Source organism: Calidris pugnax, unplaced genomic scaffold (genome assembly GCF_001431845.1).
Source record: "Calidris pugnax isolate Ruff unplaced genomic scaffold, ASM143184v1 scaffold1156, whole genome shotgun sequence".
NCBI classification, from domain to species: Eukaryota; Metazoa; Chordata; class Aves; order Charadriiformes; family Scolopacidae; genus Calidris; species Calidris pugnax.
The window spans coordinates 171047-185487 of NW_015094503.1; the positions used below are offsets into that span (position 1 = coordinate 171047).

Genomic DNA, 14441 nt, shown 5'->3' on the forward strand with positions numbered 1-14441 from the left:
TGGGTGTCGGTCTCTTCTCTCAAGTCACAGGCGACAGGACGAGAGGAAATGGCCTCAAGTTACACCAGGGGAGGTTCAGGCTGGATATTAGGAAAGATTTTTTTCACTGAAAGCCCATTGGAATGGGCTGCCCAGGGAGGTGGTGGAGGCACCATCCCTGGAGGTGTTCAAAAGACGGGTTGATGTAGTGCTGGGAGGTATGGTTTAGTGATGGTGATGCTTCTTGTTTGTTGTGCGGGTGTCTATTTTTGTCAGTCAGGTTGACAGTTGGACAAGATGATCTTTAAGGTCCCTTCCAACCTAGAAGATTCAGTGATTCTGTAGATTTGCAATTTCTCGGGAGGGAGGGAGGGAGAAAGTCAAACTGGCTGTTTTTAAGGAAGCAGATCCCTTTGCACTTCTAGGGATTGGACCAGAGCTCTTAGTGATGCAGTGTTCGTGTTAGCAGGAGATGTGCTTGTCACTGCATATCAGCCTCAAAGGTCTCGTTGGACCACTGCCTGTCAGAGCTGCCCTCCATCCCGCTGCCCTGTCAGACGAGAGAGACATGGTGGGGTGTCAGGAAATTTCCTCTTGGCCATACATTCTGATCTGACATGGATTTGAATCTTTGAAAGAGTGAGGTGAATCCCTTCTTCAGTAGGAGACCAGTAGTTTGAAGCAGAACAGTGTGGCCCTGGGGAAGCTTTTGGATGTTCCATTTGCGGGCTGAGTTCCTTTGGCTCATCTGGCACAGCTCTGCCACGGAGTGTCATGCCATGGAAGCCGCTGGAGGTGGTGATGCCAGGTTTGGCTGGAGGAAGCTGGACCCTGCTATGCCACCAAACTGGAGTGATCCACCTCGTCCTTGGCCAGGCGCAGGGCCCTCCAGGATGCAGAGAGGGGACACCTGCCACCTCTCTGTTGCTTGTTGCATGCGTGACCCCCAGCTCCACTGAACCCTGTTTGCTCAGGGCTATTTGGGGTCCCCACCCCAAGTTCAAACAAAGGCAGGGCCTGCTCCAGGCTGCTCTGAGGAAGGTGCTTGGAAACCTGTCCTCTGCTCCTCTTCCTCCCACCCAGCTCTCAGTGGGAGGAACACCCAGCCTGGCGTTTCCCACGACAGGAAGCAGCCATTGCCTGCTGGGTTAGAGCAGGGGGGTGGCACTTCTCGCTCCCTCCCCAGCCGAGGAGAAGCAGGCAAGGAGCCGTGGTAAGGTGGGAGGACCCTGTGCTTGGTGCTCGGACCCGGTGCCACAGGAGGAACAAGTAGGGCAGGGGCCCTGACAGCAGGTATGGCAGAAAAGCTGCAGGTTTGGGGTCTTGCTGGGAGCTGCAGGAGCGGGGCGGGATGTGGCAGCTTCCTGGGGAGCTCCTGGCCTTGCTGCTGCTTCCCCACCGGGATCTCTCTCCCCAGCTCCAAAGCAGGGCTTGGAGGTGCCTGTCGGGCCGTTGTGGGATCAGCTGAGGTTTTTATCACTGTCAGCTGGGAGTGATGACCAGACACTGGAGCCCTGCAGAGATGCGTGCCCGTGTGCTCCAGATGTCAAAAGAGCTTCAGGGTGTGATGGAGACTTTTTAGGGAGTAGATCAGTCCAGAGCTTTTCAGAATACAGGTGTGTTTCCTCAGGGGGATTCTGTGCCTGGCACGCGTCTCTCCAGCTCTCCTGGCTAGCCTGACTGGAGCTTTGGAAGGTCACCAGACCCAAACCAAGAAAAATTCGGTGCTGCCTAGCAACTCCTTTGACTTGGTAGTTGAAAAGGGTGTAAATGAAGCTAGAATTTGGCCCAAGGTGTGGAAGTTTAGAGGGGGGTTGGGTGAAGGTGTCCGGGGAGCTGAGATGCTCTAAGGGGATTAGTTGGAGGTTGCCCTTATTCCTGAGCATGTTCCTGGTTTTCTGGGCCCCCAGCACATCCTCCAAGTGTGACTGACTTCACGTTTGCTGTGATTCCAGGTGTGTCTTCATCATGTCATGCGAGTCTCTTGCTGGTTGCCTCTGGTGGTTTACCAGGAGCCTGGGGTTGTCATGGAATGGTTGCAGGGCCCTCTTCCCAGGAGGAGCTTGGCCTTTTCAAGGAGCCCAGCTGGGGACATTTTGGGTGGTACAACATTCAGAAGCTCAGGCTCTTCGTGTCACCTTTAAATCTCTTCATAGTCTGAGCCCTTTTTGTCTCTGCACTAGCCAGTCCTTACCGTAGGAGCATGAGTCCCAACTTGTTCCTGTGAACTCTTTACTTTGAGGAGTGGGTTTCTAATGCTTTTAGGTGAAGTTAGCAGATGTCTTCCTCCTGCTCCATTGATGCCCAGAAGAAGCGCTTCATATCAGAAAAGCTCTGGTGGTACAGATTGTCAATGACTTCTGCAAAGGGGTGTTTTGCCCACCTTGCTTTTGGCCAGGGACACATGGTGATTTGAGAATCTGAGGCTGTCTGGTGATTCCTCTTTACACTACCTGTCTTGAAAGTAAAGATGAAAAGCCACGTTATTTCTGAGGAGTAACCTGATGTCATTAGAAAGACCAACTCCATTTCACCGCTGTTTATCAACAAACTCAGAACAACAGTGTAAAAGAGCATGTCGTGTGATGGAGGTAACGACCATGGTCACCCCCCTTAAATATTTGGAGAAATGGGAATGCTTTTACCCCACTCTATGACTGATGGAGCTGTTTTCCCTGGTTGATGGGTAGCCCTCACTGTTAGCAGTGCTACTGGTGGCTTTTATCTAGCATCTTCGGAGTGCAACCACTAAATCAGCTAAAACACAAACATCTGGCTTGAGGAGGACAAAACTGAACCAGCAGCTCTTGCCTCGATCAGTAATGATCTTCACAATAACAAAATACGTTACTGAAGGACACATGGAGGTTACTGGGCTCCTTCTCTAGGTGAAGGATGCACTAAAAAAGAATACCTTTTTCCTTTTGCTGTATGTGCAATGTCCTCCTCCCTGTCTGGCTGCCATTTGTGCTGCTGCAACACCTTCCTGCTCCCTCCGCCTCTGCAAAGGGCATCTTTCTTGGCTTCTTATTCAACTCTTCTGTGTCTAGGCCAGTGTCAGCCATCATGTGATGTTCCCATCTCCCACCTTGACTTCTCAAGGTGTTTCCAGTTCCAAAACTGAGAGCTGGGGAGCTTGGTTTGCCACTTCTTTTGGATGTGGAGTGCTTGGGCTGGTCTGGAGAGGGCGTCCCTGGCTTCTCTGTTACTGGGTCACATGTGCTGCTGGACATGCCTTCGAGCTGGGTCACCCCACAGGGAGGGTGGTGGAAAGTCCTTCCCCACAGTGAGAGAGTCAAATGTTGAAAAAAGAGAGGAGGTGGGGGGTCCCCACTGTGCCTTTGGCTGAAGTGGTGGAGGAGGAGGCGCACTCTGAGAGGGTCTAGGTGGCAAAGGGACAACACTGCACAAGACCACTGACCACTCATGTCTCCTTGTTTTCTACCTGGAATCATTCCTGATGGTAGGCAGAGCAGGGTTCCAGGTCTCGCCATATGTGGGCAGGAGCTGAGGGGCTGGCAGAGAAAGGAGCGAGGCCACGTTGCTAGCACTGGTTCTCTGGCACTGCCAGAGAGGGAGGTGGGGCTGTGGGGGCATCTGTGTGCTGTGGGCAGGCGTCAATTGCCTGCTTCTGCTTCTCAGCACCAGGAGAAAGGGACATGAAGGTTTGCCATGCAGAGGAGGAGGACCACGGAGGATCCCTGCTGCAGCCTGGTGGGTCAGGACAGCAGAGGCGCTCGCTATGGCAGCCTGAGTGAGGAGGCCATTGAAATACCTCAGGTGGGTGGCTGTAGCCCATCACCCCTCACAATGGAGCTACCTGGGGAATTGCCGCTCTCATTGCCCTGTATGCCTTACTTCCAGCCTAGCAACTCGGTCCTGGGCCAGAAGAGAACCACCAACATCTTCAGCGATGGCAGTACAAGGATAGGTGAGGGAGAAGGGCTGGTCTTTGAGGTCAGTTCCTTTCCGTCTTGGCAAGGAGACTGGGGCTGAATGGGGCCCAGTGGGTTGAGGAGAATGGGTAAAGCCCCTGGGGTCCATGGCTGGAGCTGGTGGCAGCAGGTCCTTCCCACTGTGACTGGTCTGTACAGCATACCTAGAGGGCATCAGACCTCTTGCAAGCCTTGGCAGGTGCTTCCATACCTGGGTGCTCGAGCGTTTCCCTGCTGCAAGATGGCCGTGGTCCCCAATTCACGTTAATAGGGTCTTCTAGCTTCCTGCCTACTGTGCTAAAACCTCCCTGGTGAGGTGGCTGGCAGCCCCTCCCAGACCAAACATGTCTTTCCGTTGTGAGCAAAACAAGACAACACCCAGTCCTGTGAGAGCACCAAGCCCTCCAGGAGAGGGACAGGCAGGATAGGGATGGCTTCGGCATCTGCTGTCCTTCCCAGCCATAGGGTGGGATACCAGCTCCCTTTCCTTGCTGCAGACTTTGTCTTGGTGTGGGAAACTGTCCCCTGGGAGCTGAGTGGGCAGCAGGACAGCTGTGAGAACTGGGACTTGCAGGAGACATCTGCCACTATCCACAGGACCTGGCGGAAGAACTTTCTGGACAAGCTTCATGCTTCTGGGATCCACATGGAGAAGGTACCCGGGGACCTGACTTCCAATTTCTACCCCCTGTGATATCTGCAGCTTTGCTCAATGAGTTGGGAGGGGGGATGCCATGCTGTGGAGGCCCCTGCATGGGAGGGGAGCCCAGGCTCGCAGGCAGTTGAGCTAGAATGTGGGGTGGGATGTGCTTGTGCTTTTCTCTACTGGCTCAGCTCTGCTGGGCTGATCCACACCCATGCGGAGTCAGCCTGGTGCCTCCTGCAGAGACCTGTGCTGGTGCCAGCAGCCTCATCTCTGCTGGGGTCTCTTTCTCCCAACAGCACGTGACCCATGCGGAGAAGAAGGTGGTGCATTACCTGCTGCTGAGCGCACCCTGGCGCGTGCTCTGCTACTACGCTGAGGAGCTCCAGCTCCGTGTGCCACTGCAGGTGGGTGGCTGTGGTGCCTGAGCTCACTGGGGATGAGAGGTGGTACCCCTAGTGCTCACGGGTAAAAAAGGCCCCCACTCTGGGTGACAGGCTGGGCAGCTGCTTGTTGTGGGTCTTTCATGGGGTTTGCAACCTCCTTCCTTTCCAGTGGACCCAGCAGCTCTCAGTAACTGGTCTTCCCCTTTGCACAGTTATGGGATCCCACCTTGTTCCCCTTCTGTTCCCCTCCAGCACTCCATCCCCTCTCTCCCTCATCCTTGAAGAGCAGGCTCCCACGCTCAAGCAAGACAACACTCACATGCAGGAGCAAGACAGATTGGCTGCTGTCGTGCTCCTGCTCCCTCATCTAGAGATGTTTCTGCTGCCCATGTAGGTGCTGCCCAGGCAGACCTCCAACTGGTCAGCCAGCGTGCTGCAGTGGCTGGGCATCCCCAACCTGATGGCTCAGGAGGTTCCCAACCTGCCACTGGACTACTACACCTGTCCCTTCAAGGCCAACAAGCTGCGCTGGTGAGCACCCCAGGAGAAACTATGTTGGGAGGTGGTGCCTGCCAAGCACCAGGCTCTGCTGAGCTGTTCTTCCACACCCTTCCAGGTTCCTGGGGAGTGATGAGCAGGACACCTTCTTCTCCACCACCCAGCGGCACCAAATTGTGAGCAGCAGGGCTGCCCAGGGACTCTACCTAGGTCCCGGGCAGGCTGCAGGGTCTCAGGGAGAAGTGCTGTGAGTGGGTGTGTCGTCTGTTGTCACAGTCTCAAAGGTCCCAGACTGGGTCACTGGGTGCTAGTAACTCCAGAAGGGATTAAAAGGCCTGGGTGGAAACCCATCTCTGGCCATCCAACATCTGGGAATCAGGCTTGGACTGGTAGCCAAAAAGCTGACTGGTGGTGAGAAGCCCTCTGCCCACCATGGGGAAAGGCTTTGCCCCCTCTCACCTCTCCGACATTGCCCCGGCAGCTCTACGAGATCCTGGCCACGACACAGTACGGCCACTCCAGGGAGCGGGAGGTGGGGATAGTCCGGCTGCTGAGTGAGAACGTCTTCACAGCCGCCTTCCCGCTACATGAGGCAAGACCCTGCTGTCCCCTGGGGACCCACCCCACCACCGGGCCCTGCACCCCGGCCAGCCCCTCACCCACCTCCTACCTCTCCTTGCAGGGTCCCTACAAGCTCCAGCCGGGAGCCTCCAGCCTCAGCCAGCGCCAAGTCCTCTTCCAGTACTGGGCCAGCTGGGGGAAGTGGAACAAGTACCAACCACTAGATCACATCCGCAAGTACTTTGGGGAGAAGATTGCTTTCTACTTCGCCTGGCTGGGTGAGTCCCTGCCGGCTCCAGAGCAGCTCCTGGCTCTCCCAGGTGCCAGGCAAGAGGCCACAGGCAGCAGCTCCCACCTGCCCCAGGATGTTCTCCGTTTCAAGGTGGCCCCATGAGCTATGCCCCACGTATCCTAAAAGGACTAGCTAGAGCCTGATGGGTACCTTGCAGCCCTGGGTCCATGCTCAGGTCCTCCAAACCCTGTGTGGTTTTAGGCTGGTGCTATGCTGTGCTTGGGCAGGTGTCAGTGGCTGGAGCTGCTCTTGGCTCGGTGGCCATGGTGGAGGACTGCAGAACTCACGCTCCCCATCCCCACTGTCTCCAGGTTTCTACACAGGATGGCTCTTACCTGCTGCGGTGGTGGGGATGGTGGTGTTCATCATGGGCATTTTCCTCATGTTCAATGATGTACCTTCGTAAGTGCTCTGACCTCCTGGGGTGATGGGGAGGAGGGCAGGGTTGGCTGTTGGGGTTTGACCACAGCACTCGTGGCAAAACTGCCGGTGAACAGTCCAGTGGGGAGTGGTGGGAAGGGCTGAGCCCTGACAGGCTGCTGGCTGCTCCTTCCTCACCTGTAGGCAGGAGGTCTGCAGCAGCGACGAGCGGTACTGGATGTGTCCTCTCTGCAAGACCTGTCCCTACTGGCAGCTCTCCACAATCTGCAGCACGTTCATGGTGAGGTCCTGGAGGGCAGCTCAGGGCTGGGGTGGAGATGTCCATCCCAACATTACAAGTGGTGTCCCACGGGGCTGGGTACTGGGACCCGTTCTCTTTAACATCTTTATCAATGATCTGGACGAGGGGATCGAGTGCACCCTCAGTCACTTCACAGACGACACCAAGCTGGGTGGCAGTGTTGATCTGCTGGAGGGTAGAGAGGCTCTGCAGAGAGATCTGGACGGGCTGGATCGATGGGCTGAGACCAATGGGAGGAGTTTCAACAAGGCCAAGTGCCAGGTCCTGCCCTTGGGTCCCACCAACCCCCTGCAGCGCTACAGGCTGGGGGCAGAGTGGCTGGAGCTGCCTGGCAGAAAAGGACCTGGGGGTGTTGGTCGCCTGTCGGCTGAACAGGAGCCAGCAGTGTGCCCAGGTGGCCAAGAAGGGCACCAGCATCCTGGCCTGTGTCAGGAACAGTGTGGGGAGTAGGACCTGAGAGGTGATGGTCCCCTGTACTGGGCACTGGTGAGGCCTCACCTCAAGGGCTGTGTCCAGTTTTGGGCCCCTCACCATAAAAAAGGCATTGAGGTGCTGGAGCGGGTCCAGAGAAGGGCAACGGAGCTGGTGGGGGGTCTGGAGCACAAGTCTCCTGAGGAGAGGCTGAGGGAGCTGGGGGTGTTCAGCCTGGAGAAGAGGAGGCTGAGGGGAGACCTTCTCGCTCTCTCCAACTCCCTGAAAGGAAGATATAACCGGGGGGGTTGGTCTCTGTTCCCAAGGAACAGGCGATGGGACAAGAGGAAACGGCCTCAAGTTACGCCAGGGGAGGTTCAGGTTGGAGATTAGGAAAAATTTCTTCACCAAAAGGGTTATCAGCCATTGGAATGGGCTGCCCAGGGAGGTGGTTGAGGCACCATCCCTGGAGGTGTTCAAAAGACGGGTTGACACAGTGCTCAGGGCTATGGTTTAGTGTTGGTTGGTGTGGTGTGTGGTGGGGTTTATTTGGGTTTGTTTGTTTGTTTGTGTTGTTGTTGTTTTTTATGGTTGGACTAGATGATCTTAAAGGTCCCTTCCAACCTAGGCGATTCTGTGATTAGCCTGTGCTGTCCCTGTCCACCTCTCCACCTCAGCCCCTGCTGTCCTGGTACTTCCTCACCCACCCGTCTTCCCATCCCTCCCTCCCCAGTGAAGGCTCCCGGGTGGCCCTTTCCACCTTCCCTCCCCAACTCCCCCATGGCTCAGGGACACCGAGGACCTGGCACTTACCACAGCAACTGTGCAGAGGGCAGTCCCTGCTGTCCTGACCTACCATCAGCTCCACTCTGCCCACAGGCAGGGCGGCTCTTTGACCATGGTGGGACCATCTTCTTCAGCATCTTCATGTCCCTGTGGGCAGTGCTGTTCTTGGAATTCTGGAAGCGGACCAATGCATCCCTTGCTCACCACTGGGACTGCTCCGAGTTTGAGGACATCGAGGTGGGGTCTGGCCCTCTGCAATGCCTCCCAAAACCACACAGACCAAAGCTACCAGGCATCCCTGACACCTTTCCCCCTCTTCTAGGAGCGGCCAAGGCCTCAGTTCACAGCCATGGCTCCCATGACGATAACAAACCCTATAACAGGGGCAGAAGAGCCGTATTTCCCCAAGCGCAGCCGCCTCCACCGGATTTTGGCTGGTTCAATGGTCATCATAATGATGGTAAGATCGTAGGGGCTGGAGCAGTGCCTGCCCACTGTCTGGGAGTGGTGGGATGGGATCCATTTGGGATAAGAGAGTGTGGGTTAAGATGAGGATGAACACAGGTGTCCCTGGTCTACGGTGGAACCTGTGGCGCTCCACTTGCACCCTGCTGTGCCCCTGCTCAGCTGCCCACCTTGAAACTCCCCTGGGACTCGTAGTGCCCTGGGTTAATCATGTTTTCATAGAATCATAGAATCATTCAGGTTGGAAGAGACCCTTGGGATCATCGAGTCCAACCATCTACCCTACTCTACAAAGTCCTCCCCTACACCATATCCCTCAGTACCCCATCTAAACGTCCCTTAAACACATCCAGGGATGGTGACTCAACCCCCTCCCTGGGCAGCCTATTCCAGTGTCTGACCACTCTCTCTGTGAAAAATTCCTTCCTAATGTTCAGTCTAAACCTACCCTGTTGGAGCTTGAAGCCGTTCCCTCTTGTTCTGTCGTTAATTACCTGTGAGAAGAGACCAGAACCAACCTCTCTACAGTGTCCTTTCAAGGAGTTGTAGAGAGTGATGAGGTCTCCCCTCAGCCTCCTCTTCCTCATACTAAAGTCCAGCTCCTTCAGCCGCTCTTCATGTGATTTGTCTTCCAGGCCCTTCACTAGTTTCGTTGCCCTCCTCTGCACTCGCTCCAGCACCTCCAGATCTCTCTTGTATTGAGGTGTCCAGAACTGGACACAATACTTGAGGTGTGGCCTCACCAGTGCCGAGTACAGGGCACGTCCCTACTTCTGCTGGTCTCCCTACTTCCTCTTCCTCATACTAAAGTCCCAGCTCCTTCAGCCGCTCTTCATGTGATTTGTCTTCCAGGCCCTTCACTAGTTTCGTTGCCCTCCTCTGCACTCGCTCCAGCACCTCCAGATCTCTCTTGTATTGAGGTGCCCAGAACTGGACACAATACTTGAGGTGTGGCCTCACCAGTGCCGAGTACAGGGCACGTCCCTACTTCTGCTGGTCTCTCTACTTCTGCTTTTTCTTTCCCAACACAAGCTGCTTCACGCTATGTTTGCAGATTGCCGTGGTGGTGATGTTCCTGGTCTCTGTTATCCTCTATCGGACAGTGGTCGCCATCCTCCTCTCCAGCTCAGGATACTTCTGGTTTGTGGCTTCGGTAAGAGGTGGCCAGAGCCACTCCCAGACCTGTTTCACTTGCTGGGCTTGCTCACCACCTTCCAAGCTCTGTGTGTTGCTTCTCCCTCTAGGCATCCCGCATTGCCAGCATCACTGGCTCAGTGGTGAACCTCATCTTCATCCTCATCCTCTCCAAGATATATATTTCCCTGGCTCATTTCCTCACCAAGTGGGGTAAGCTGACAAGGGTTTTGCTAGCCGGGTGGTGACAGGAGGGAGTGGTCAGTAAGGGCAGAGCACCAAACCCAAGAACAATCAGGAGGACCATGGCTTTATGGAGGAGAGGAGAGCTGGAAAAATAAGACCTTCAGTGAAAAGTGTTCTGGCAGCAGAGAGGAAAAAAAAAAAAAAAGAAAGGAAAAAAAAAAAAAAGGAGAAAAGAAGAAAGAGAGAGAGAAGGAGAATCCCGGAGGCCAAGACGAAGGACAAGTCCCGAGGAATAAAAAAAAAAAAAAGGAAAGGAAAAAAAAAAAAAGTCTGTAGGGTTCAACTGCTGGAGGTTTTCAATGGAAGTATCCAAGCTGATTTTTGAGGTCTGGAGAAGAAAAGCATGTGGGATATTTTTGTTGTATTTAATGAGCCACAAAGCGGAGCAGAGAAAGATTATTTTTTTGTGAAAAGCAAAAGGAATCTCCAGGCTGTGGACAAGCGGCAGGTGCCATTGAAAGGTCCCCATTGAAATGGGTACTGCAGTGGGTTTGAGGGCCCTGAGCCGGGGTGGGAGTGAGATTGGGAAGGGGGTAGAATTGGTTAAAGTTGAGCAATTTGGGGTGAATTTCACGATGATGTGGAAAAGCGTCCTGAAGCAGTGTAGAGTCACATCCCTGTGCTTCCCCCTGGCAGAGATGCACCGCACCCAGACCAAGTATGAGGACGCCTTCACCTTCAAAGTGTTCATCTTCCAGTTTGTCACCTTCTACTCCTCTCCTGTTTACATCGCCTTCTTCAAGGGGAAGTAAGGCCTTTGTGGGGAGCAGGGGTCTTGCCCATCTCCTGCAGCCCCTGAAGAGTGCTGCTGCCATCATGGGCAAGGAGCACCACAGCAGGTGGTGTGGTCCCACCAGAGAGTGGGAGCCCTCACAGGGCCTGGGCTTGAGGGCAGTGCCAGCCCACTGTGGGCTAACTGGTGCAACTGGTCCCAGTCTGGAGCTGGGAGACCCTCTCCATCAGAGGCAACCACTGACAGCCCTTTTGTTCCCCTTGGCGAGGGAGGACAATCCCTTCCTTCCCTGGTGTCCCTCTGGGTGCATCCTGGGCTCAGTGCCCGGGATCCCTGCTCACGGCTCTGCTCCTGCAGGTTCGTTGGTTACCCTGGGAACTACCAGAGCTTTCTGGGGGTCCGCAACGAAGAGGTGAGTGCCGGGTGGCAGATACACCGTGCCTGCCACCCCAGCTGGGGCCAGTGCGCGCTGCAGGGAAGCTTTCCCGTGCTCGGGGTCCTCCTCCCATCCCTGAGCGCCAGACCCGGCAGGCTGAGGGCCCCTCTCTCACCCCAGTGCAGCCCAGGTGGGTGCTTCATTGAGCTGGCACAGGAGCTGCTGGTTATCATGGTGGGGAAGCAGATCATCAACAACGTGCAGGAGGTGGCCATCCCGTGAGTACACTGTGGCTCGCTGGAGCCATCGTGCACCCCCAAGCCTACGCAGCATGGGCGCTTTGGGGCTCTGCTCTGCCCAGGGGGTGTTGAGCAATGTCAGCGGGCTGCAGCGGGGGACATGGCCTCTCTCGTCTCCCCAGGAAGCTGAAGTGCTGGTGGCACAAGAACAAGCTCCTCTCCAGCAAGAAGGCGGGCAAAGAGGGGGACTCGGTCCTAGTGGAGCAGGCGCCCTGGGTGATGGACCACCAGCTGCTGGTGTTTGAGGGGCTGTTTGATGAATACCTGGAGATGGGTAGGGACCAGTCTTGGGGTGAGGAGGGCTGAAGTGCTGGGAGGAAGCTGGTGAGGAGAGGCAAGAGCTGCAATAGCTCCCTGGAGAAAGGGACCAGCCATGGGAGCTTTTGCTCTGAGCAGCTGGTAGGTGCTGAGGGGAGAAGGGCTGCCCCACTCCCTAGGGGATAGGGCTGGGAGATGCTGCAGCTACTGCGGCTGTCTCTCACCTGGACCTCTCTGTGCTTCCTCTTCCTCTCAGTCCTGCAGTTTGGCTTTATCACCATCTTTGTGGTGGCCTGTCCCCTGGCACCCCTCTTTGCTCTGCTCAACAACTGGGTGGAGATCCGCCTGGACGCCCACAAGTTCATCTGTGACTATCGGCGGCCAGTGGCTGAGCGGGCACAGGGCATCGGCATCTGGTTCTCCATCCTGGAGGCCATCACTCACTTGGCCATCATCAGCAACGTATGCATGCTGGGCAGCCAGGCGGGGGGGAGGGGACTGCAAGAGGCACCCAGGGCTTCGGAGAAAAAACTGGTTTGGCCACTGCGGGATGCTGAGTGACAAGGGGAGCTGCTGTACCTGGGGTGGGTCTGGCTTTGCAGAAGGTGCAGCTCCAGCCGTGGGCGATGGGAAACCATCACCCTCCAGGGCACACAGCCCTGCTTGGATTTAACTGCAGGGTGAGAGCAGGACACAGCACCATGAGCAGCGAGCTGCTGTCTAGGACTGAGCAGCATTCTTGTCTGGTTTGTCAGGCTGTGGGCAAAGAGGTGGAAAGCTACCTCAGGAGCACAGGGTACGGAGGAGGTCCTGCCGGGGGACTGGGGCATACCCCAGCAGCAGGACCTGCTGCAGCCCTTCTCCCTGCTCGCAGGCCTTCCTCATCGCCTTCACCTCTGATTTCCTGTCCCGCCTGTACTATCAGCATGTCCACGACAGCGGCCTGCATGGCTACGTGAACTTCACCTTGGCATACGCGCCGTGGGACTTCGTCCTGCAGAGCAACACCACGTGCAGGTGGGAGCCCCCCTCCCACCTCGGCTGGCTCCTTGCCTCATGTGCTTCAGTTTGCACGTGGCTTTCACTGCTGCCACCACAGCAACTCTTTTGTTTAGCACAGCGGCCTTTAGCTGGGGCCAGGTTGTCCACCCACTTTCCTTAGGTCCCACACAATGGGGCAATGCAGGGGGCTGCTTGCCTGGCCTGGCTCGGCCCGGGGCTGGAACAAAAGCTCCCCGGTCATGGAGGGAGGTGTTTTTGCAAAGGAGAAAGTCCCCTGGGGCTGGGCTACCTGCACTTGCCTGGGTCCTGGCCAAGGGCTGGTTCTGCTGCACCCCATACGCTGGGCTGGGAGATCAGAGGGCGCAGGCAGCAGCACCTGGTGGTGTCACCTGCCGTGGAGGGGACAGAGGCGGCAGCAGCTGCACTTCACTCCCACAGGTACAGAGCCTTTAGGGACCGGGATGGCAACTTCACCTTGACTCACTGGCAGCTGCTGGCCGTACGCTTGGGCTTCATCATTGTGTTCGAGGTACCAGCTGCTGAGCCCTGCAGGGTGGCTCAAGGCACAGGGCTAGGGGTGAGGACCTGCCACCTTGGCCAACCTGCGCCTCCCTGCTCGCTTCCAGCACGTCGTTTTCTTCACTGGACGTGTGATTGCGTGGCTGGTACCTGACATTCCTGAGTCCGTCGAGGTCAAGGTGAAGCGCGAGCGGTACCTGGCCAAGGAGGCCCTGGCTGAGAACAAGGTGGGCTGCGGCAGCTCCTCCTTTAAAGCCTCTTCTGCTTTTAACTTGCACAGAGACGCAGGCTAAGCAAGAAGGCAGCCATGTAAGGAGCTGCACAGCCTCTGCAAACACCAGCTCCCTTTTTCTGTGATTCAGGTGTTCCTGGAGCGACGGGAGACAAGAAGCAAGGCCCGCGTCACGGACCCAGCTGCAGGCAGGGACTGGGAAAGGGAGCAGTTGGCCAGCAGCTGAGCGCTGCAGCACGTCCCACGGCACGGGGCCGGGACCCAAGGGCTGCCACCCGGCTCCTCCTCGGGCACGCTGTGACCCTCCCACGGGGCAGCCCCTGTGCCAAGCTTGGCCTGCCACAGAGCCTGTGGGTGCTGTGCAGGGGGGCCTGTCGCAGAAGGCAGATGAGAGGTTCTGGAGGAGGTAAGCAAGAGGGACCACGGCTGGTGCTTTCCTCTCCTCCCCTACACGGGCAGTGTCCCCACACCTCCCTCTGCCGCTGCCCAGTGGCCTTCTCACCTCCTCCTGCAACACAAATCCTGTCTCAGCAAGGGCATCGCTGCAGCAGAGGCTCTTGCATGCAAGAGGGAACCCCTCAGACCAGGTACGCCCAGCCAGGCAAGGGCTGCCTTGGATCTCAGCCCACCAGCAGAAATAATATCCGTGACACGCCAAGCTGTTTCAGGTTTTATTTTAGAATTTATAAAATTCCAGTGTCATCCATACTCATGAGCCTTTTTACATGTTTGCATATAGTCTCCAAATTCCAAAGTTAAGGCCAAGGGATCATTGCTATGGAAACGTACAATATGGAAGACGTCAAAGAGAGGAAATGGACACATGCCACAGTCTGCTGCAGGAGGGTGGTGGGGGAACAGTACTAGGTACAATCACTTCATGACCTTCTTTAGAGTGGAGGGTCGGGCTAGGGGGCACAAGCCCAGATGGTGGTGCCCCAAATGTAACTCAAGCCTAGCTGTGCAACTGGTGAGGGCATGGGGGGGGGGGGCGGGGGGGGCGA

The 14441-nt window shown here is 56.2% G+C and overlaps 1 protein-coding gene across 2 annotated transcripts; it reads left to right on the plus strand.

The window, feature by feature from the left end:
- The first annotated feature begins 1136 nt into the window (after positions 1-1136).
- Positions 1137-14092, plus strand: ANO7 (anoctamin 7). Of its 2 annotated transcripts, XM_014962961.1 has the most exons (24): positions 1137-1272; positions 3622-3759; positions 3844-3910; positions 4412-4569; positions 4857-4964; positions 5338-5474; positions 5560-5617; positions 5923-6033; positions 6124-6280; positions 6606-6696; positions 6859-6955; positions 8267-8410; positions 8496-8633; positions 9693-9791; positions 9883-9985; positions 10655-10766; positions 11109-11163; positions 11308-11405; positions 11549-11700; positions 11941-12146; positions 12559-12701; positions 13125-13215; positions 13313-13432; positions 13568-14092. In XM_014962961.1, exons 2-24 carry the CDS (start codon positions 3652-3654, stop codon positions 13661-13663), a joined length of 2649 nt encoding a protein of 882 aa, XP_014818447.1. In that variant the 5' UTR covers positions 1137-1272; positions 3622-3651; the 3' UTR covers positions 13664-14092. The 2 variants fall into 2 exon arrangements, with proteins under 2 accessions (XP_014818447.1, XP_014818448.1); XM_014962962.1 differs by lacking the exon at positions 1137-1272 and having other exon boundaries at positions 3715-3759; positions 3844-3936.
- The last annotated feature ends 349 nt before the right edge of the window (positions 14093-14441 follow it).

Coding starts and splice junctions, on each gene's coding strand:
- ANO7 (XM_014962961.1), top strand. CDS start 3,652: ATGCAGAGGAGGAGGACCACGGAGGATCCCTGCTGCAGCCTGGTGGGT. Junction 4,965..5,337: donor AGCTCCGTGTGCCACTGCAG/GTGGGTGGCTGT, acceptor CTGCCCATGTAG/GTGCTGCCCAGGCAGACCTC. Junction 9,792..9,882: donor ACTTCTGGTTTGTGGCTTCG/GTAAGAGGTGGC, acceptor TTCTCCCTCTAG/GCATCCCGCATTGCCAGCAT.